General features: G+C 48.4%; 1 protein-coding gene across 2 annotated transcripts; it reads right to left on the bottom strand.

The window, feature by feature from the left end:
• Positions 1 to 2146: 2146 nt before the first annotated feature.
• Positions 2147 to 22430, bottom strand: TCEA2 (transcription elongation factor A2). Of its 2 annotated transcripts, none has more exons than XM_079979895.1 (10): positions 22258 to 22430; positions 17519 to 17581; positions 16327 to 16432; positions 15538 to 15628; positions 7133 to 7266; positions 6725 to 6781; positions 5202 to 5356; positions 3901 to 4047; positions 3367 to 3438; positions 2147 to 2480 (listed from the first exon to the last, which is right to left on the bottom strand). In XM_079979895.1, exons 1-10 carry the CDS (start codon positions 22324 to 22326, stop codon positions 2472 to 2474), a joined length of 903 nt encoding a protein of 300 aa, XP_079836021.1. In that variant the 5' UTR covers positions 22327 to 22430; the 3' UTR covers positions 2147 to 2471. The 2 variants fall into 2 exon arrangements, with proteins under 2 accessions (XP_079836021.1, XP_079836022.1); XM_079979896.1 differs by lacking the exon at positions 22258 to 22430 and adding an exon at positions 19494 to 19516.
• Positions 22431 to 23512: the final 1082 nt, after the last annotated feature.

The following is a 23512-nucleotide window of genomic DNA, read 5'->3' as shown; positions in this document are numbered from 1 at the left end:
CTATTTTATTTTTTAAACAAAAACAAAGGCAACCAATGGGGTTTTGCTCTCACCTCTGCCCTCTTTAGAAGGAAATCCTGCTGGACCTAAATTTGCAAATTATGCATAGTCATTTGGCCCTGATTTCTAAAGACGGACTTTGATGTTATAATAATAATAATTTATTATTTATAACCTGTGCGGCTTCCAACAGAATATTAAAATACAATAGCCTATTAAACATTAAAAGCTTCCCTAAACAGGGCTGCCTTCAGATGTCTTCTAAAAGACAGATAGTTGTTTATTTCCTTGACATCTGATGGAGGGTGTTCCACATGGCGGGCGCCACCACCATGAAGGCCCTCTGCCTGGTTCCCTGTAACCTCACTTCTCGGAGGGAGGGAACTGCCAGAAGACCCTTGGCACTGGACCTAAGTGTCTGGGCAGAACAATGGGGGTGGAGATGCTCCTTCAGATATACTGGACTGAGGCCATTTAGGGATTTAAAGGTCAGCACCAACACTTCGAATTGTGCTCGGAAACGTCCTGGGAGCCAGTGTAGGTCTTTCAAGACCGTTGTTATGTGGTTTCGGCGGCTGCTCCCAGTCACCAGTCTAGCTGCCGCATTCTGGATTAGCTGTAGTTTCCGGGTTTTAGAATTGTTACCTGGGTGCAATGCATGAAGAGCCTCATCTTTCTGTTAGGAATTTTGATTACAGCGGTACCTCTGGATGCGAACGGGATCCATTCCAGAGGCCAGTTCGCATCCTGAAGCAAACGCCACCCACGTCATTTTGAGCATCTGTGCATGCACAAGCGGCGAAACCCGGAAGTAACGCGTTCCGTTACTTCGGGGTTGCCGCGGAGCGTAACCTGAAAACGCTCAACCTGATGCTTATTTAACCCGAGGGATGACTGTACTTTGTTCCTTTGCAACTGTACATGGAACATACATGGTGGGAAGAGCAGGCACAGATGCAGAGAAGGGCAGGAGATGCAAGCCAATCTGACTTTGCCAAAAGCTGTGTGGTCTCCTGGCACTTCACTGCATTTTCTTGCTCACAGGCGCTGCCCTACCCTTAGCTATATTGGCTGCCTGGGAGTGATGGTGCAAAGTCCCGATTCAAAAGCCTTTCCTGGGATTGAAGTGGGTGCTAAAAGCCCAAGCCAGCCATGGCCTTCCCCCCCACTCCTTCCACCCACTTGAAATGCCTTGAGCGCAAAACCTTCCCCTTGCCAGTGACCCACTGGGCCTTTCCCCCAGTGGCCGTTGCATGCCCAACCTCACGTACGCCAGCAGATTCTTCTTTTCTTAACCCTTCAGTGTTTGCATCTGCTGGCCAGGTCGTTCGCACCATTCTGTAGCGAGCTTGCTCTCCTTTCTGACATGCACCCAGTGGGCTGGCACACCCCCCCCAGACACCCCCACAAGAGCCCCAACTGGGAGATGGGCCCCACCTCTCCCCAGATCTTCCTGTGTGGGTGGCCGGCAGAGGGCAGGAGGGTCTCTGCTGCTCAGAGGCCAGCAACCTTGCTACCCGCAAAGGAAGACGAGGGAATTTCGAGGCAGAGTTCTCAGCACCCCTGGCAAATGTCAATTCTCAGATTTCTTTGCGAGGAGGAGCCATGACTATTATAAATGTGTAGTGGAGATAAACCCTAAAAGGTCCGGTGCACGACATCAAACGGACAACGAGGAAGTTGGAGGGCGAAGCACGAGAACGAAGCCTGACCTTTACCCCCTTTCCAGTGCCAAGCACTTCCTAATGGAGGCAGTCCTCATGAAGTTCTTATTCGGTGTGCTTTGTTGCTCTGAATCCATCCCCCTCACACACCTTTCCTTTGCAACACCTCTTCTGGGGCGTCTTGCCATACAGCCTGGTTCCCGGGCCAAGATCTGCTTTGAAACTGGTTTCATTGTCACCCCCAGCCCAAAAGGAACTCCTTATGGGTTGCGCGTCTCGACTAAGAATTGCCCATAGAATTTTATTCCATAGACATAAAGCTTCGGTTGCAGTGGCTGCGAATGTGGCTTCCTACGTCTCCCCTTCTCCTGCCTCTGTGCTAACAGAGTGAGGCAGACGTTCGTTTCAGCTTTAGAGAGAGGGGACGAGAAAGGAAAGTCAGAAGAAGCTACCATACGCTCAAGACGAGACACCTGGCCAAATTTCTTTTTAAAAAAACCAAAACCAAAAAAAATGTTTAATACTGTTCCAGACCCTCACAAAATACTGATTCAGGATGAGAAACTCCAAAGGTGGTCAAGTCCACACGAATTCTCCATCCAGCCCCCTCCCAGCCTCCAACCCCGGCTGCTGCTCTTTCCAGAGGTGCAGACAGCCGGGACCTCCTCTCCCCGGATGATGTACAGAGCACAAAGCAAACTCGGCGACAAAAACAGTACAAAAGTTGCTGGCGGTGTTGGGGGGAATGTATGGCAGAGATCCGGCCCAGCGTTGGCGGCTGCAACTGATGCCCTGGTCCGGGATGTCTCAGCAGAACTGCAAGAAGTTGGTAGGATTGGAAAGAGTCAACCAAAATGCCTCTGATTTTACCCCAAAACACAGAAGCAGCAGAGAGGGCTCTCTGCAGAATGACCGGATTTGATTTTCTTGCTGCTGCGCAGTATTGGCAAGGGAGGGAAGGAACTCGGGAAGACAGAGAGGGCTGGCAGGGCAGGGAGAATGGCCTGAGAGTTGTGGTTTTTTAAATTAAAAAAAGTCACACCCTGCCTACTGGAATCCCATTGCAGCCATTATGTGTCATGGACTATAAACCTTTTAGGCTGCATGCCGAGGTCAGACTGAACACAGTACTTCTGTCTGCCAATGTGATGCCTTCCATATGTTGGACTACAACTCCCATCATCCCTGAGCACTGGCCGTGCTGACTGGGGCTGATGGGAGTTAACAGTCCATCAATGTCTGCAGGGCAATGCATTGGCTAGCCCTGCTGTAGACAGAGAGAGAGAGAGAGAGAGAGAGAGAGAGAGAGAGTCCTCAATTAAAGATAACAAAGAGACCGAGCCACAGGAGCTCCATTAAAAGTGGTCTCAACATTACTGAAAATACAAGTTGGGTCACTGCGTAGCATCAAACACAGGCCAATCTGTAAACAACAACCCAGTTCAGATGATAAGTGTGTGTGTGAACTATAAAACAATTATCCAAACAGCATGGGACACGATCTGTATGATCTATGCATATTCTCCAAGTGTCTGAAGGAGTGCAAAGCAACACTGGAGAGCTCATCCTACGTTGTTCGGGGAATTGTTTTATTCTTCACAAGTGCCATTTCATCCGGAGAAGAGGTTGGTGGAAGACGCCGTGTTGGAACTGTAGGTTTTGCCCTTAGGTCAAATAAATAAAGGGAGTCAGGCATGCTTACCTTCCAGCGGTTCCCACACTCATTGCACACAACAAAAGTGGTCATTGGCTCGTCTGAACTGCGGGTTTGCACCTGTGTTGAAGGAAGGAAACGCCTGAGGGTGAGTGGAATCTGTACTGCTGGTCTCCAAGGCTTGCCCTGTAGCAATCTTTCCACATCACCTCCCAACATCTGCACTTGCTTGTTTGCCCGCCACTCGTTTTGGAACTGAAAACTAGTGCTCTAGCCAGCAGCAGCTCCACAAAAACTTTTTAGCAAAGCTACCAATTACAATCCGTCCTGATGTTGCCAGGGATGGAAGAAAACCCAAACAATCCTCTCACTTCCATCAGTAGAAGCGGACAGCTGTATTGTCCTTTCCCTCAACTGGCCTGGTACAAATCTGGGCTCAATCCTGACGGGAACTGATCCTTCCACGGAGAAGGAGAAGACCCTCACCTCTCAGTGGATTTCATGAAATGGGAGGGTGTTCAGGACCTCAAGAAGAAAACCAGCAGGTCTTTCAGGGTGCCCTGTGCACACCTGGAGCCTCACCTGGGTGTAGGTGCAGTTCTTTTTCTTGCACTTCCCGCAGGTGAAGAGGTCGGTCTGGGTCCCTCCCGTCTTGGCCATCTGATGCTCCCGGATGGCCTCCTTCGTCATGGCTTTCCGGATTTCTTTCAGCTCGTTGCTGGCCATTTCCTTTCAGGGAAATAAGATAAGGGCACCCGCTCAGTTTGGCTTTCTCTCTCTTTTTTTTAATAAAAAAGAATACTGCTTTATTTAGAATTCAACAATAACAAAGGGAAAAACCACAGTAATTGCTACATCAATTCATTACAATTAACCAATTTTAACAATATATAAATAGTAATAGAAAAATTACACATCACTTTTAACTTACTGAAGTTTTCATATTACATTTTTATCTCTTTATCTCTCTCTTAACAAATCAAAAAGAGAAAGACCAAGAAAGGAGGCACACAAAAAAGAAGAGGAAGAAGAAGGGGATGGAGGAAAAAAGGGGGGAGGAAAAAACAAAACAAAATAAACACATTTGACTTCCGATTAGACTCATTGTGTTATTATTTCTACTATTTTTTCACACACAGTTCCAAATTATTGTATTGCTTTCTTTGTTTTCGTCAGATATCAAAAAATATTATATTTGTTGTTTTACAAGGATCATTCTATTTCTGCCAGGAGATATTTGTTATTGTAATGTTTTTTCAGATACTCTTTAAAGATTTTCCATTCTTTCTGAACTTTCTGTTTTGGATAACCTCTAATTCTCCATGTGCTCAGTTTGGCTTTCTTAATTTGCACACTAGCGAGCTGCATTTCCATTAAACATGTTCAAAGACACTCCATAATGATCTTTTGTCCCACACGGTCGTCAGAAACCGTGGAGCAAATGAGCTCCCCCTGAAAGAGCTAAGATCTTAACCTTTTTGATTCCACTGGCCAGTTTGAGTACAGCAGGAAGAGCGGGGGGGGGGGGGGGGGCTGAGAGGAGGAAAGCGGAATTTCAAAAGTTTTTATAAGGTCTTGCACACCATTTTTCTGTGTCTTTCCTCTCTCCTGCAAGTGAGGGGAACACCTTGTTGCAACAGTTCAATAAAGGCCAAGCCTACAGGCTGCTGTTTTGCTCCAAGTTATCCTGGTTGGTGTCTTTGTTTTGTCCAAGGGAGCCCTCGGATTTTTCCGGTAACAAACCCTACACTGGATATTCTTCCTTATCAACGGCAGCCGTTTAGAATTTTGGTAACAGAACTGCATCTTTGTAAGATCAGGCTGTTTAGTAGACTGGGGCAAGTCTCACTGGGTTTTTCAGGCTATGCAACCGTCCATCTCACCTCTGAGGTCATCACTGCAATTTGCTCTGCACTGATCACTCCACACAAGACATTCTTTCGGAGGTCAGGATTCTTGGAGTCCTTGAGGTTGGAGATGCGGCTCCTGACCCGGTTCTTGTACTTCAAATCTGTGTTCTTGACATCTTGGTATATAAGTTCAAAAGCCATTAAGGAGCACCACCGTCAAGTTGCCTTTGCCCCAGCTCCAAACATGCTAGCCTGGCAGTCCAAACCAAGGTTTGGGTATCATGGAGAGCTCTGCATCAGCAGAGGAGTCCTAGGACCCTGAGGATGGAAGAGATCACATTGGAAGTCCCTCTGGCAGGCACCTTCAAAAATTAAGAGGGGGGAGACTGCCAAGTGACCAGGAATCCTACATTCCCTGCTCCTGAGGTTTCCTAGCCCACATTCTCCTCTCTGGGAGCTCTCTCAGCACCTTTACTACAACACCTTTACAACAACACCCTTCACAGGACAATAGAGAACCCATAGCCCAGGGGCTGGGAACAGGATCCAGCCTAACCCCCACAGGCCAAATTTGACTCCCCATCTGTCAATCGGCTGATATTACAATGATGGCAGGCAACGCAGCGCTTTGGAGGCCCGATAATCAGCTGATTGTTACTTGAAAGAGTCGTGCAAACCTCTTTGCCAGACCCTTACTAAGAGCCCTGCACTGCCTCGTGAAGTCCCAACAATCAGCTGACAGTCTGTGCTTCGGAAGGAAGGTGTGTGATGCTTCTGCAGCGCCACCAACCGGCTGATCATCAAGACTTCGGAAGCACTGAACATGGGATCGGCTGGTCTGGGATCTGAACTTGGGGTCTGCAGCACTTCCAGAGCCCCAGCCCAGGCAGCTTTTGATCTGCCCACATGACACCAGGTGATTGGCAGGTGGGTGTGGCTTGATCAAAATGGCTTGGTGGGCCAAATTATTACAGTCATACCTCGGGTTACAGGTTGCGTTTTTTGGAGTTGTGGACTGCCGAAACCCAGACGTACTGGAATGGGTTACTTCTGGGTTTCGGCGGTCGCGCATGTGCAGAAGCGCTAAATCGTGCTTTGCGCATGTGCAGAAGCACTAAATCACACTTTGCACATGCGCCGAAGTGCCGAATCACAACCCCCGCATGCGCAGACGCGGGTTGCGAACTCTGCGGGTTGTGAATGTGCATCCCATATGGATCATGTTTGCAACCCGAGTGTCCACTGTATTATTATTACATTGTAGATGACTAGCCTCTCAAGTTAAGCTCTCCTGCTGAACTTACTCTTATCTCTGGCTCCCAGGGCGTCCGGCTCCACTGCCATTCTGCCATTTTCCTAAATGTGAGGGTTTTTGGTAACCTCAAAAACTACATTTCCCAGGATTCTTTGGGAGGAGGCCCTACTAAACTGCTTTTAAGTGTATCATGGCATAGAGAGAGTTTAAAGTGTGAGGATTGGGAGTTTGCCTTTGAAATAGCGGCTGCCCAGAAATCCCCTATGCCTCCTTTCCGATGCTACAAACAAAGCAAGGATATATTCTTCAATCTGGCCTGCAAGCTGCTCGCAGTCGGCACCGATGGTCACATAGTCATCTGTGAAGAAACAAGAAAACTGAAAGGTAGCCTAGACTACATTCCCTAAGCAAGCCATTGCCTTCACATTTCGGCACCAGGTTCCCACTGCACTGAACCAGAGACTCACATTTAATGCAGTGTGCCCATCGGCGCCATTTGTCTACATACAAAGTTATGGGGTTGGACTAGATGACCCCTGCGGGCCCCTTCCAAGTCTATGATTCTGTGAAAGCTCAGAATTTACTAGTGTTTGCTATGAACACCAGCAAACACGGGCTGTTTTGAAAAGGGCACAGATTCAGGGATGCAAGGAAGATGACGCTGATGGAAAGGAGAGGTGAGGGAAAGACTCGCTCCTTTGCTTCTTACTGTCCGTCTGCAGAGCGGAGGTCAGCATTTCTCTGCATTTGTTGCGCACCGTATCGCACGTGACAGGCACTGGTGGGAAGGTGGTGATCTTGGGCGTGGTGGGGGTCTTAGGTGGGTCCTGCCTTTTGGCGGAGCTGGAAGAGAAAGGAAGCTGGTCAAAATTTCTCTGCTCATTTTGTAGAAGTCAAATTGTGAAAGTCTAAGAGGAAGGTACGGGACGCAGGTGGCGCTGTGGGTTAAAGCCTCAGCGCCTAGGGCTTGCCGATCGAAAGGTCGGCGGTTCGAATCCCTGCGGCAGGGTGCGCTCCCGCTGCTCGGTCCCAGCGCCTGCCAACCTAGCAGTTCGAAAGCACCTCCAGGTGCAAGTAGATAAATAGGGACCGCTTACCAGCGGGAAGGTAAACGGCGTTTCCGTGTGCGGCTCTGGCTCGCCAGAGCAGCGATGTCATGCTGGCCACGTGACCCGGAAGTGTCTCCGGACAGCGCTGGCCCCTGGCCTCTTAAGTGAGATGGGCGCACAACCCCAGAGTCTGTCAAGACTGGCCCGTACGGGCAGGGGTACCTTTACCTTTAAGAGGAAGGTGGGCTTGCAGCTGGTAAAGGACCCCTGGACGGTTAAGCCCAGTCAAAGGCGACTATGGAATTGCGCCACTCATCTCGCTTACAGGTTGAGGGACCCAGTGTTTGTCCAGAGACAGATTTTTCCGGTTTATGTGGCCAGCATGACTAAACCGCTTCTGGCGCAACAGAACACGGTGATGGAAACCAGAGCACACAGAAACGCCTTTTTACCTTCCCGCCACAGCGGTACCTATTTATCTACTTGCACTGGAGTGCTAGGTTGGCAGGAGCTGGGACAGAGCAACAGGGATTCGAACCGCCAACCTTCTGATTGTGCAAGCTCAAGAAGCTCAGTGGTTTAGACCACAGCGCCACCCGCGTCCCAGTTGGAGGGGGGGGGCCTCTGAGTGAGAATTCAGACCAGCCTTTGACGTCCTTGAACCATCCAACTGATTTGGATTGCATCTCCCTGACTGGAGTTATAGCACTGGTTTGGCAAAGGCTGATTTTGAGTTCACACAAGCTTTGGACAATCCAAAACCTTGAGAAACCAGTGCAAACAGATGTAGAGTTTCTTAGCTGTTAAACTTTTGTCCGTATCCACTGGTCAAACAACTGCCGAGTTCCTTTATAGTTGTGGTGTCCATTCTAGCCTCTTAATTTGTGCTGCACTAACTGTACTTCCAGACACAGCACAAAGGTAGCCTTATTATAGCACAATATTACAAGGTAGCCAACACCCCACATTTCTGGAACTGGAACCAGTTCAGAACGTGCACAGCCTCTCCTGATTCAGACATTGCAGAAAAATACTGATGGAGTCTCACCCCAAATCTCCTAATAATTGCTTTCAATGATTTCAGCTAGATCAGGGGTGAGGAATCTTTCCCCCTAGAGCTTACACGCAATTGAGCATTTTCAACCATGAACAGGTGTTCTGGAAACAGTGTGAAGCATATTTCTAAAAATAATTTTATTATTTATATAACGCCCATCTTGACTGGGTTGCCCCAGCCACTCTGGGCAGCTCCCAACAATAAATCTCTCTCTCACACACACATACACACACACACACACACACACACAGTTTTTTAAGAAGAGCATGGGTGGCCATGTCGGGGAGGAGGTACCCAGGGCTAGGGATGGGATTGCTGAGTTTCTGCACCCTCTTCAAACTATTCCCAGGAACTTTTGGGGGATGGCCAGGTTCATGGCATGCTGCTAAAATGACCAGGGGCTCAGAGGTCCCCTCCAGCCAACTGTATGGCTTGCACTGAAGCTTTCTGTGCACAAACAGCACAGCTTTCCGGCTGCACAACAGAACATCACCTTCCCCATGCAGTTCCTCCTGTGCCCTTAAATTTGATCTGTAGAATCCAGAGACTCCCATGGAGCAATTTTGGGGGTGCACTGGGGGGGGGACTGTAGGAGGGAAAGAGAAAAGCGAGTTCCTGTTGCACGAGCAGAAGTCTGTTTGTGCAACGCTGGATTCTGCCCTATGGGTATATCTTCACTACAGATTTTTAAGTGACTTAATCAGCATTACTTTTTCCCAGGGAGTCCTGGGAAGTGGAGCACTGAGCAGGTCTACGGAGGAGATTGCAGAGTCCTCTGCATGCTCATCAAACCAATTCCCAGTATGAAATCAGAGAAGTCTCCTTGGCAGGTATGCTCTGCAATTCCCTCGCCCACTTCTGCTATAATAATAATTTAATAATAATAATTTTTTATTTATACCCCACCCTCCCCACCCAGGCCGGGCTCAGAGCGGCTTACAAGCAATAATAAAAACAAGATGAATGATTACAAACTTAAAAACAAAAATAAAATACAACATTAAAATAATGGAACATTAAAATATTAAAATGTAGCCTCATCGCAGGAGGAGAAGGAAAAGAAAAGAAAAAAAAAAGAGAGGGAGGGAGGGAATCAAATTGGCTCCAAGCCAAAGGCCAGGCGGAACAACTCTGTCTTACAGGCCCTGCGGGAAGAAATCAGATCCTGCAGGGCCCCGGTCTCATGAGGCAGAGCGTTCCACCAGGCCGGAGCCAGAGTTGAAAAGGCCCTGGCTCTGGTCAAAGCCAATCTAACTTCCTTAGGGCCCGGGACCACTAGGGTGTTGTTATTTATGGACCTTGAGGCTCTCCGTGGGGCATACCAGGAGAGGCGGTCCCGTAGGTACGAGGGTCCTAGGCCGTGAAGGGCTTTAAAGGTCAAAAGCAGCACCTTAAATCTGACCCTGTACTCCACCGGGAGCCAGTGCAGCTTGAAAAGCACTGGGTGAATATGCTCCCATGTCAGAGACCCTGTGAGGAGCCTCACTGCAGCATTCTGCACCCGCTGGAGTTTCTGGGACAGCTTCAAGGGCAGCCCCGCGTAGAGCGAATTACAGTAGTCAAGCCTGGAGATGACCGTCGCATGAATCACTGTGGCCAAGTCAGGGCGGGAAAGGTAAGGGATAGCCATTTTTGCTTTGTTTCATTCCCACAGAAAGCAGGAACGTGAACAAAGGTCTGTAAGCATTTATCCCTCTTGCAAACCATGTCAAGAGCTCCCGATCTGGGGACCCCCTCCCACACTCTCATGGCACCTGGGATGAGATTTAGAACACCCCTGATATGCTTATTTCCTTGTGGCATCAACATTAGCTCCCAGAAGGGACCCTAAGGGTCATCCAGTCCAACCCACTGTAATGCAGGAAAATGCAAGTTATGCCTTACAGGGATCAAAACTGCAGCCTTGACATTACCAGCACCATGTTCTAACCAACTGAGCTACCCAGTTGCATTAATCTTCCCATACATCAGGTGTCGTATAGTTCCACCTTTGGCAGTGAAATGAGCGCAACAGGTTCTGAAATCTCCAGATAGGTTGCGGTCTCCCGTCTGAAACTGCAGAGAGCTGTTGTCAGTTAGTGTAGTGTATATCTGGCTTGCAGGCCAGATATAGCCTTCAGAGGGTTCCCACTGGCCCGCACTTTATCCTCATTCCCCCCACCTTTAACGTCCCCCCTGCATCATTTCCTGCTGGTTGCAGAGGGATTTCTCTCCCTCCCACCCACCCACCCAGCCAACACAGAAATGCAGCAAATTGCAGGAGCAAAGGCCTAATCCTGATCAGGATCATAGCCTGTGTGGTCATCCTTGCAGGGCTTGGTACCACCACCGATCAGTGGCGGCTGAAGCTTTGCTTGTTGCTTAGCAGCCACATCTTTACCTGTACCATACCTGCCGTCACATGTCAGGTGTGGGCCAGGTGGACATGGTTTGGGCAATAACAGCTTTACAAATTTAACCCTGCCAGGCCTAATTTGGCCTGTGGAAAAAGCTTCCCACTGCTGCTGTATAGGGTAATGTCTCTACACAGAGTGCTCTAGTAACTTCAGTCATGAGGGCAACCAGTTGTCATAGGCGACACCACTGAAATATGATGCATCGGAACCGGGCAAACTAAGCCCTTTGACAGCACTTTCTTCCCAGTGAATGGGTAATTTAGAGGAACAGCCAACATACTGTGACTAGTGGACTGCCATCTCTAGAAACCAGTCACAGCATCAACCCTCTGCAATAATCTCTCAATACATTAGAAAATCCATCTGTTGGATATCTCGCACAAATCTAAAAAAACACAATTTGTTACAGAGACCGGTTTGGATACTTGAGAGACTTATCCTTCTCTGTTGACTAGCAGTTTTAAAAGATGGCACTTTTACAATATATCTATGGTATTCTGACCTATATTTGCAGTGTTTCCCATTTTATTCACAGTATCTTCCATAAACTGCTTAGGAATGTTTGTCAGAAATGTTAAGAAATATGTAACTTTCTAAATAAAATGCGCAGGAGAAATCACTACGAAAAAAAGCCTTCACTTTCCCCTATGTCCCACTGTAATCTCTCTGTAATCCATGGCCTCATGCTGAGATAACAAAGTTATACAGAGCTTGTTTTGATGGCTGAACCACAATCCATGCGCTTTGAAAGCAATTGCCAGGCAGCTGTAAGAAAAGGCTGCAACAGATCTCCCAATGGGAATGTCAGGTCCCAGATTACGGCCACCCAAAAGCAGTAATTTCCACATCGCTTTCCCTGGAGCCATTCCAATAGCTTGGCTGGAACCTATAAATGCTTATTACAACATCTTGCCACCTTCTGCTAACTCAAGTCAGCACTGCTGTCTGAATGTCCATAAAATGATATGCGCAAGGAAGCTACACATGAATGGCTGTCACTGGATTTGGGCAAGTGTAGGACTGGTACTCCAGCTCCGAGCGTGAAACCTTTTGTTGCTTCCCAAGGACAGCCGGCCTACTCATAAAGCCAGCATTCCAACCTGGTCAGAAGAACGCTGCTGCATTGAAAGCCAGTGTAGTTTGGCTGGACCATCCATAATGATCTGGGCAGGATGCAGAATTGATCTGCCTGCATTGCAAACAGTTAAAAATGTCTCACTACACTTTTCTTTATGCCAAGACACAGTGGATGGGTGTGGCTCTTCAACCAGTTTATTTGCTAGTCGGTCAGGGCTTGATCAGATCATCGAATGACCCTGGGTTTTTCCACCCACCTTTTATTTTGGCCTTCCTCTACCATTGCTCAATTGAGCTGCTCTATAGGTCTCCATGAAATTAAAAGACACCTGCTTCTTGAGAGAAAAGCAATGATAAACCTAGAAAGCATCTTAAAAAGCAGAGACATCACCTTGCCAACAAAGGTCCGTATAGTTAAAGCTATGGTTTTCCCAGTAGTGATGAATGGAAGTGAGAGCTGGACCATAAAGAAGGCTGGTCCCCAAAGAATTGATGCTTTTGAATTCTGGTGCTGGAGGAGACTCTTGAGAGTCCCATGGACTGCAAGAAGATCAAACCTCTCCATTCTGAAGGAAATCAGCCCTGAGTGCTCACTGGAAGGACAGATCGTGAAGCTGAGGCTCCAATACTTTGGCCACCTCATGAGAAGAGAAGACTCCCTGGAAAAGACCCTGATGTTGGGAAAGATGGAGGGCACAAGGAGAAGGGGATGACAGAGGACGAGATGGTTGGACAGTGTTCTCGAAGCTACCAGCATGAGTTGACCAAAGTGCGGGAGGCAGTGGACAGCAGGAGTGCCTGGCGTGCTCTGGTCCATGGGGTCACAAAGAGTCGGACACGACTAAACGACTAAACAACAACAAATAGGTATCTAATTTGCACTTCCTCTCCACCAAGGCTGGGCGTTTCGGCTTTTCAACATTGTGCTTATCGTCAGCCAAACATCACGATATAGTGACACATCATGATGTTGAAAAGCAAAGGGAGGAACAAGCTGCGTCAGCCCCAGAGCCTGTGAGACGCCAGGGTGAACACCTCAACTCCCTCAGCAGGAATGGCGGCAGTTTCACCTCCAGGCGCTGGCAGTGGAGGGACTTGGGAGCGACAGTGGTTTCACCGGCGCCATTGAACTCTGGCCCTCAAACCAGTCCAATACATCGCCCAGGCCTACTCTCCATTTATGGCAGCCTGATCCTCATTTGATTGGAAGGTGGCAGCTATACAGAGTAGCAGATGGAGCTTTCAGTCCCATAGCTCAATCACAGCCAACAAAAACAATGCCTTTTTTCCCTTGATTTTACAGCGTGCAAGTTTTAAATAAACATTTCCTAACACTTCAAGGCACATGGGAATCGGCGTTCACTGGCGTTCGGAGGAGCTGTTGTTTTTAATTAAAGTAAGTGGGACAGAGGAAAACTCAAAACACACAGCTTCATTTTGTCTCAAGAAAGCCCGGTGACAATATTCCCCTGAAGAAGGCAAGTAAGTAAAGGCTAAAGCCTGAATGATAGGTGCAAGTACTGAGAGTGCTGCTACCCTACGGACCAACATAGGAACATAGCTCAATGAGGCTAGTTCAGTGAAGTAGCTCCCCCTATGGTTCTGACCATTTCAACCTCACCAACACAAATCGGAAAAGGGTTACCTACACTGAGATAGTTGGGCATGCTCAAAGCTCATGAGAGTCATGTCCTTCTACAACTGATGCCTACTAGTATGAACCTAGCCTAGACATCCTCTGCATATTTCCCAACCCGACAAACTAAGAAATGGAGCAAAATAATGGAAAATCTCAACTTCTTTCCTTCCTGGTTAAACAAAATTAAGGTTCTGCCCCCTGTTGCTGTGGAGTAAAGTCTTTAAGCTATAAAATCAGTGTCAGGTCAAAATCCAGAGAGGTTTACAGAAGGCACCCAATGAGGAAGCAACTGCCAGCAGCTCTGAAGGCCGCACGTCTTGTTTACAGGAAGAAACACATCACCCCTTACTGCAAAAGAGTCGCTTGAGAATGGGCCTCATATAGAGGGCTGGTCATATCCGAACCCTGGCTATTTAGGGCTGTGTCCTGGATTCGAATGAGGCCAGAGTCAAATCAGGCATAGGTGTCAGTCCTTAGGCGCTGGAAAAGTCATGTAAAGACAGCCACAATTTCCACAGGTCAGGTTGGATTGGCCCAGAGTGATCTGTGGTTGGCAGGGGGGAAGACCTCAGGCAGGAGGAACAGGCAGGTTGGGCACAAAGCCACATGCAAGAGGCCAGGACCTACACTGCTTAAGGTGGGCCCAGCAGCACAGCTCTTCTTCCTACCTGACATGACCCCATCCCCACCTATGCAAGGACAATGCCTCTGTTCAACAGCTGTTGGATGGAGGCATAGATCCTGTGGGGTTCAGGTGCCGCTTAGCAAGAGGCTTTCCTGTGGGAAAACGGCTTATGAACCAGCAGCACCACACAGAATTGGATCCTCCCGCTTAACAGCTGCTAAGGGTAGGGTCTGATCCTCCCAGATCCAGTCCTGTACAGTGCCATGCGGCACCAATCTTTTAAAAGGTTTCTTATGGAATGAAAAACCCATAGTCTCGCCGCCACCCCTGAATAGCTTGGGGATGAGTCTAGGGTGGGGGGCTCCTGGGGCGGGGCAAATCACCCTGATCCAGGGGCCACAGGGCAGATTGCTATTAACAGTCTGGAGAAGAATGGCATCAACATAACCTGGAGCTGAGAAGTTGCGGGATTGTTGCATGACATACACTTTCTATTTAAATAGAATTTTGTCCCATTGTTCTGCTGCAGCTGAGGAAAAAACGACAACTTCTCTTTTGGTGTCAAAACTAAGTGGAAAGTGAAAACGGGAAAGAGTCTTGTGGCACCTTAAAGACTTAACAAATATTCATGCATATTTTTATGTTATAATATATATATTATACGCACACATCTGCTGAAGTGAATTGTAGTCCATGAAAGCTCATGCCATAATAAAATTTGTTAGACTTTACAGTGCCAAAAAGCACTCTGCTGCCTAAGCTGCAACAGCCTAACACAGCAACCCCTCTGGGTAAGTGCACTTGGGGGAGGGAGGAGACTACAGGTTAATACGTGGCGGAAGGGGGCAGAACCCAAACACAAAATAAATCAACAAAAACGGAAGTGATGTTTTTATTAATAAAGGATGAGCATGAGAGAGAATAAAGGAGGAATGAAGGTGAATCAAATAATAAACAATGGTAATCAAAATAAACTCACAAAAGCCACTGAGTTTTGTAGACATTTATTTTTTTTCCATTTACAACTATAGCATTAAAAAAAACACAACATGATACCACACTGATAGTTCTATCTGCAACCACTATTTTCTATTCCTCACCATCATGAATTAAGGGCAGCCTTAATTTGACTATACCAAGATCAAAAAGTTTCCCATTCCAACAGGCCAAGTAAAGAAATCAAAATTAATACCCAAAATGGAACGTTAGGGGCGGGAAGAGGAAAATGAGGTGCAAAAGTGCCACCTCTGGCTAACGGGAAACATTATTACCTTTGGTCTCTTGAGTCGCCACTCTCCTTTGAGGAGGAAGTTGGCAAGGAGGAATTCTTTTTCTTCTCGTCACTCTTATCCTCTGAGGCATCTGAATGCGGGGGAAAGGAGCAATGGCAAAGGAAGCAAGAAGTAGAAAAAGTTAAATCAAGAGGAACTACAATCTTCTCTGCAGGGCATATGCCCAAGGCTGCCTGGCGTTTGATCACCCTTAAGTGAGCTTCTCTAGTGGCCCGGCCCTATAAAGTTCCAAAGCAACTGTTCCTAGGACAGTGTGACTACCTGATGTGGCCACAAATCGGATCGCCCTCCCGCTTCTGCTCCAGGGCCAGTCATCTGTCACAAGACCCTGCTACACAAAGCAGCCGCTATGACCTCAGCTCCCATGTTTCCTCATGAGATGCCACACTCAGAAAACAGCTTTAAACTTTAGGAGCAGGGCAACTGCTGTGACTCAGCTTACACACTCAACTAGCGCAATTATGTTCTATCAGCTTTCCCACTGCTTTTGCTGCGGGCACAAAGGTAGTTTTGTCACTAAAGCAGGCAGAGGAAGCCCCAATCCCCATTTACATGCTCATTTCAGCAACCTATGAGCCTTTGAGAATCAACCATGGGTACAAGCAAAAAAAAAGGAGAGACAGAGGAGTGGACTGTTGCTCCCCGCCCCTTGACAGCTGATTGACCACTAATGGCCACAGATAACTGGGGTAGACAAATCCTTGCTCCCGTCTAGGAGGGTTTATCTTACGTTCTTGAGAATCTATCCAAACATGCTTAGTCCCTCACCAAGGAGTTTCTTCCAGGCCTTGATAAGCGATTTGGCAAGTGCGATCACATCTTCGTCTGTGCTTTGCTTCCGGAGTGCATTCACAGACATCCCAATGCGAGTGGACTGCAGATCGTGAAGGAAGAAATCACCAGGTCATCATATGACCAGCTAGACAGAAATCTCCACAACAAGGAAACCAGTGGCCCAAACAAGTCGAAGCAGCAATAATTAAAGGCTAAGACCAAATCTCAGACAGGTCGCACTAGCTTTACTCCATGAAACAGTAATTGTAATGCTGTGTGCTTTACAACCCTCTTATCATTCATCACAGCAAGGATTCTCCCCTCCCCTCCCCTCCTTACCGCATAGGACCTTGATTTTGTTCTCCACGGCTCTGGGACATCAAGGACTTCTTACAACTAGAGACAGGACACTGTATGACATAATCCAAACACTAGAGCCCAGAGAGTCATGCAAAGGAACTGATAAGCAGCAGGGTCGGGACAAAAGAAAATAAGCACTCCTTCATGCAATTTCTAGTTAACGAATTCATGGCCACAGGATGAAAACTAGGAGATGGAAATTTTTTTCTGTTTGGCTCAGGAAAAAAAGAGAGGTCTAGTATTGGCTTCTAGGCATAGCAGACACAAGGACAGTCTCCATGATCAGAGGTAGGATTCTGAGAGACTGCTGCTGTTGGGGGTGGCAGCCACTCTCATGCCCCGTGGGTGGATTAGATGGGCCTGGTCTGATCCACAAAGGCAGGTTGTATTATCAGTTCGGCTACCAAACACAGAGATTGCCACCCTTTTTTTGGCCCAAGGGATGCAGTCGCCAGTAGCCAACCACCCAGGGGTATCATGTCAGAGCCTCCCGCTTCTCCTCAGCTGACCTTTGTTGAGCAACGGGGGGGGGGGGTTCATGGACTCCTCCTAACTCACTAAATCCAATGTCTACATATTTTTTCTTTTTGTTGAATCTACCAAAATTGGGAGAGGATCTTGGGGGGGGACACCATATTAGGCGCCTGGGTCACACACCTGTAGATGGGACTGCTTGAACTTGGGATTGTCTGCCTGCTCTACTACTGAGCTATGGTATTCCAATATGTGACCGTGCAGCCTACATGAAACAGACTAGCAGGTGTAGAGGGAGAATTCACGCTGGCAGCAAGGTAAAAGACAAATGGCATCCATCAGCATGAATTACCTGCAGCAAATCCAGAGTTATTGGCATACTTTTTAGCTCCTTCAGCAAATCCATTGCCCCTTCCTGGAAGGAAAAGGAATTCAACAAATTAACAGAAACTGACAAGCGAATTAAGTCCAAATTGCTTCTATGTGATCATCAGATAACCGGCACAGCAAATTAAGAACGGAATTCCTCAAACAGGTCAGTTGCGTCTAAAATCCTTTCTCGAAAAGAAAGATCCCCAGCCGAACCAGCAATTTTTGTTGCAGATGACTGCAGCTGTAAACTGTGTAACATTTCACAAATCAAGATACGATTCCAACTTTTTCCACTGTGAGGGGATTTTCACTCTGGCATGGATCAGTATGTGGCTGAAAATGCAGTCATTGCAGTGTAGGAGAAAAGCATGTTTGAGATATTCATTACATGTATATAATTTAGAAAATATTTCTGCACCAGCAGAACAAGCTGGAGTTTCCAAACCCAAAGACTTTTGCATCTGTCTGGATGAGGAAAGAATCACCAATGCCAGCCAAATGGAAGGCTGGATCCACAAAAAGGGCAGGGTGTGGGTTCACAAATACCAAACAAAACAGACTTCATGAGCTGGCGGGGCTGCAGGGAATTTAAAAAAAAAGCCCTCTAATGATTTATAGAAATTTAGAAAATGAGGTTAAATAAAATCAGAGGTTTTTAATGATCTTTAATAAAGCAGTGGCACCTGGTACCCTTGAATTTGTTCCTCCGCCTCTCAATTGATGAAGGAATCCGCACAGGCTGATTTTTTTTTGCAGTGCTAACCAGACACACATCAGCCTGGAATCTATCAAGACTGGTCAGCAGCTCGTCTGCCCATTCCATCAGACAGGGAATGACTTGCTTAGTTCAAAGAGTAAATATTCTGGACTCCTAGAAAAAGCAAGCTCTCTAGTGACCAACTGCAAAGGCAGGGAAAGAGGCCTAACCCGACAGACTCACTGGCTTTTGATCTCTTACTCTCCATAAAGAGGGTCTGTTTCATCTCTGAAAGGGATGCAATCGCCAGAACAATCTGACAAGGAAAGAGGCCATGGAGAGCTCGATCTGAGCAAAGCTGCAAGGCCCAGGAACTACAGCAATATCCAGAAAAAACAATCTGCTCTTTAACAAAGCTCAGTCCCTTTTCAGCTTTCTGAAAATCCATTCGAGCCAGGCCTCCCAGAAAAAACACAGGGAGGGCCAATTTCTGCTTTCACTGAAGGGTTTTTAATCACTTCTTTGAATAGCAGTATGGCCAAGATAACAGTAATATCCAAGAATTGGCTTTATCCCTTCACCATGGGCCATTCTGACCCCACATAAGGCAATCCAAAAGGCAAAGGCTTTTTTTGGCCACAGAAATTAGGCCAGTGAAAGATATATTGGAGCTCATATGCTTTTTAAAGCATCTTTGCGAAATACAACATGTATTGCAAGAAAATGAAAACTTATTGTGACTGTTTGTATTTAATAGTTTAAAACGTTTATTTTTATACACTGCCCTTGAATCAAGCCTGATGAAGAGTCGTATATGAAAATCACTTAAATAAAACCAAGCCAAACAAAAACAACTCAGTCTGATTGCTACAAAGACAGCAGGAGGATTCTCTGCTGCTCTCAAGGAGGCGGGAAAGACTGGGAACAATTAGTGCTGGAACAGTACGCATTCCTTGTATAAAGCAGTTGTCTGGGAAGGGGAAAAAAATCTGTATCTGCTCTCGGCATGGAAAGGAAGGAAATTCTAAAAAGTGGGGCCCCCAGAGGAATAGGACAAGAGAAAATGGGGTGTCCTGTCCACTTTTAGTTCTGGGTCCTGGCTTCAGTCCTTTTCTGCCCAGCCTGCCACTTGTTACCTTGAGAGTCTATGGCCCTCAACAGAAAAAAAGCTCCACAACCCTCGTCTGGCTGCTTTAAGAAAAAGCTAGCACACATTTGAAGCACCCACACTCACCGCCAAATCTATACTGCTACTCACGTTTCTTCTCTCATTCACAAATGACTGCCAATTGTACAAATCAACCAATTTTGGAATGAGCAGTGCTGTCCAATCAATTCCACAGCCTGGAGTCTAGACACCCAGATGTAGCCCCTGACATCTAGAAACAGCTCTTTGCCAAACCTGCTAAAAAGTATGCCTTATTACTTGAAGAATGGGTTCAAGTGGAAACCAACTGCTGAGAACAGAGAAATGTTGGTGTCCAGACATGGGCATGTATGGATTAAGGTAACTTACCTCAGGCAGCTCCATCTGCCATTTCTCATCTATGAAGACGTACAGGTCTTATTTCAGAAAGCGCATCATATGCACGAATCTTTTTCAGTCTGTATCTGAAAGTCAGTCTCTGCTTCAAGGCATGAATTAAAGGGCTGAAAGAGATCTGTGTATTCTTTCTCTCTTTACAAGCAGGATTGTGCACTACAAGGTGAAGAAGCAGGATTGCAGAGACGATGAGAGCAGACGCAGCAGCCCTCACTCTGTATGAACTGCTTTAAATCAACAGGAGGAGTCATAGCTGTCAACGTTTCCCTTTTTTAAAGGGAAATTCCCTTATTCCGAATAGGATTCTTCGCAAGAAAAGGGAAAAGTTGACAGCTATGGAAGGAGTCTGTGGCCCCTTGACATGTCGTGAGACTACAGTTCGCATCTGCCCAACCAGCACAGTCAGTGGCCAGGGATGATGGGAGTTGTAGTCCAAGTAGTGCATAGGGGGCCTCAGGCACTCTCCCAACATCAGGAACCTTGAAAAGAGAAAGGGGGTGGGATTTTCTAGGTGGAGCTTACAGCTGAGCAGAGCTGTACCACTTCAGCTGGGGGGTGGGGGGAGCTCACCTCAGTGAAAGCTCATCTATAAAAACGCCCTCCGCTTAAAACGTACACATAAGCAAATCCTAGCACTGGCTATACAAATTAATTTATGTTTAGAGTGTTCCATCTCAGGAGCCACCCCCCCCATGCCTGAAGTGGTACAGCCCACACTGCCTGAGCTCTCTCTCTGAGCCTGACCTACCTCGCAGGGTTCTAGTTACAGGTAGGAAGCCATGTTGGTCTGCCGTAGTTGAAACAAACAAAAAAAATTTTTTTATTATTTTTTAAAAATCCTTCCACCTTAGAACACCTTAGAGACCAACTAAGTTAGTTATTAGGGACGCGGGTGGCGCTGTGGGCTGAACCACAGAGCCTAGGACTTGCCGATCAGAAGGTCGGCGGTTCAAATCCCCGCGACGGGGTGAGCTTCCATTGCTCGGCCCCTGCTCCTGCCAACCTAGCAGTTCGAAAGCATGCCAGTGCAAGTAGATAAGTAGGTACTGCTCCGGCAGGAAGGTAAAAGGCGTTTCCGTGCGCTGCTCTGGTTCTCCAGAAGCAGCTTAGTCCTGCTGGCCACATGACCCAGAAGCTTTATGCCAGCTCCCTTGGCCAATAAAGCAAGATGAGCGCCACAACCCCAGAGTCGGCCACAACTGGACCTAATGGTCAGGGGTCCCTTTACCCTTTTTAAGTTAGTTATTGGTATGAGCTTTCGTGTGAAAAAGTGCGCATGCACATGAAAGATCATACCAATAACTAACTTAGTTGGTCTCGATGGTGCTACTGGAAGGAATTTATTTTATTTTGTTTCGACTACCTCGCAGGGTTATCGCAAGGAGGAAAAGTTGCACAACAGCCAAGGATGGGCAGGATACAAATGCAATAGTAAAGGTAAAGGTACCCCTGCCCGTACTGGCCAGTCTTGACAGACTCTGGGGTTGTGCGCCCATCTCACTCAAGAGGCCAGGGGCCAGCGCTGTCCGGAGACACTTCCGGGTCACGTGGCCAGCGTGACATCGCTGCTCTGGCCAGAGCCAGAGCCAGAGCCAGAGCCGCACACGGAAACGCCGTTTACTTTCCCGCTGGTAAGCGGTCCCTATTTATCTACTTGCACCCGGAGGTGCTTTCAAACTGCTAGGTTGGCAGGCACTGGGACCGAGCAGCGGGAGCGCACCCCGCCGCAGGGATTCAAACCGCCAACCTTTCGATCGGCAAGCCCTAGGCGCTGAGGCTTTAACCCACAGCGCCACCTGCGTCCCTACAAATGCAATAGGCCTGCATAAAATGAAATGAGCATATGCAAATGAGCACTGCACATATGCAAATGAGCACTGAAGAAGAGGGGAAGGGCAGCCCTTTCCAACCAAGGGAGGGGGCGTGGCGAAAAGCAGCATGCAGAGCAGTAGGCGGGCGCGAGGGCCGCGTGGGCGGAGCCAACTGCGAGGAGCGCGAGGAGCGGTGGGCGGAGCCTTGAGTACCTGAAGAGGGGCAAATGGAGTTGCGGGCTTCGGCCGGCGGGGCGGAGCTCAAGGCTGGGAAGCGTCGGGGAGGCGAGATGGGCGGGGCCACGTCTCCGCGGGGTGGGCGGGGCTAACTCCCTCAGGGCGGCGCGGGGAGCGTTGTGGGCGGGGTTAAAAAGCTGAAGGATGGGAATGCAGAGCGCGGAGGGACTGGTGGGCGGGGCCAATCCTTCACGAGACGCGGGCGGACGGTCGCCATGGAGACCAAGGGGGGGGGACGCAGGGCGTCAAAACGGAAAAACGGAGGGGGGAGGGAAGAGAGACGTTACCTGAGGAAGCTGAGGCGAAAGGCGGGGCTTTTTTGAAAAAGGCAACGGGAGCGCGCGCGCGCGCGCGCGCGACCCACCGAGAGGCGGGGCTGTGTGTGTGTTTGGGGGGAATCTTTCAGTCAGCGGCAGAAGAGGCTCACTCACCGCGCTTTTCTTGGCGACCATCTTGTCCAGCCGCTTGGCGATACGCACGACCTCCTCCTCCCCGCCCATGGCCGCCGGCTGCTCGGCTCGCCTAGGGCGCGTCGCGATGCGGCTGAGGGAGCCGTGCCGCAGTCCGGCGGGCCGCGGTGAGGAGCCGACGAGCTCGCACGCCCGTCGCCTGATTCCGCCGTGCGCGCCGACCCGAGGCACGACGGGAGACGTAGTCCCGTCGCGCCCCACGGGCCGCTTCAAGAGCGTGGCTCGGCGCGGGCCGGCTGCACTACCGCTCCCAGAAGCCAGCGCGCGCGGCACTGTTTTGGTCCGCGAAGCATTGTGGGAGGTGTAGTTGGGCGCTTGGCGGTCCGCCGTGGTCGGCGGTTGAGAGGAAGACTACAAGCCCCATCAGGCGCCTCGGCACAGCGGCAGCTCCGAGCGGGTTGTGCGAGGCTGAGGGGAATACTAGAGAGAAATATTTCGGGCGAAGACGACGGCGGCGGTGCTGTGTTTTATGTTGTGTGGCTTTCTACGATATGTTATACCGCAACCAATAAAATTATTATTTTTATAGCAAAAAAGGGGGAAAGAAGAAGCACGGGGGGAGGAGGGGTATGGGAACGAAGCGTCCGTGAGGAGATAAAAACGTGAAACTCAGCCCACAAAAGAAAAGACGGAAAGGCACGGATATAAAAGAATAGCGCTCAGGGAAAGGTGGTCGAGGGCCGCTCAACCTGACGGGCTTTTTTATTTCGTAAAATGTAGATACTGCTTGTATATTGTCATAAAATAAAATGATTAGTAAAAAGCCATTAAGACATTTAGAAAATTTAAATCGGCAGTACGCCAAGAAGGCATATATATCCTCCATTCCAGTTATGGGGGGGATCACGAATAGGCCCTGCTGTGTGGCCTGATCCAGGAAACCTTGATGAAAAGCATTTTGAGCACTCAGGAAATTCAGCGCATTGTGAAGACGCAACAACAGTAAGGAGTTTCAGGGTTGCATGCTGCCAGCTAGAGCCGTGTCCTACTCCCGGCGAAGCTGTGTTGGAAGAGGAGCCCTATTGAGAGGCACCAGAGGAGCCTGGCTACAGGATCAGGCCACCATCCTGTCCTCTCAGTGGCCAACCAGATGCCCGTAAGGAGCCCACAGCGCTATTCCACGCTCGCGGATCCCAGCAAGTGGTGTTAAGTTGTGGGTGAACCATATCGGACGACACAGCGATTCTTCAAACAGCTCTTGTTTATTCACAGGCCA

This window comes from Podarcis cretensis (genome assembly GCF_951804945.1).
Source record: "Podarcis cretensis genome assembly, chromosome: 6".
Classification (NCBI taxonomy): domain Eukaryota; kingdom Metazoa; phylum Chordata; class Lepidosauria; order Squamata; family Lacertidae; genus Podarcis; species Podarcis cretensis.
This window is presented reverse-complemented; position numbering and strand designations above follow the sequence as displayed.

Coding starts and splice junctions, on each gene's coding strand:
- TCEA2 (XM_079979895.1), bottom strand. CDS start 22,326: ATGGGCGGGGAGGAGGAGGTCGTGCGTATCGCCAAGCGGCTGGACAAG. Junction 15,629..16,326: donor GGCCTGGAAGAAACTCCTTG/GTGAGGGACTAA, acceptor CCCCGCATTCAG/ATGCCTCAGAGGATAAGAGT. Junction 7,267..15,537: donor GGCGACTCAAGAGACCAAAG/GTAATAATGTTT, acceptor TTTCTCTTCCAG/CTCCGCCAAAAGGCAGGACC.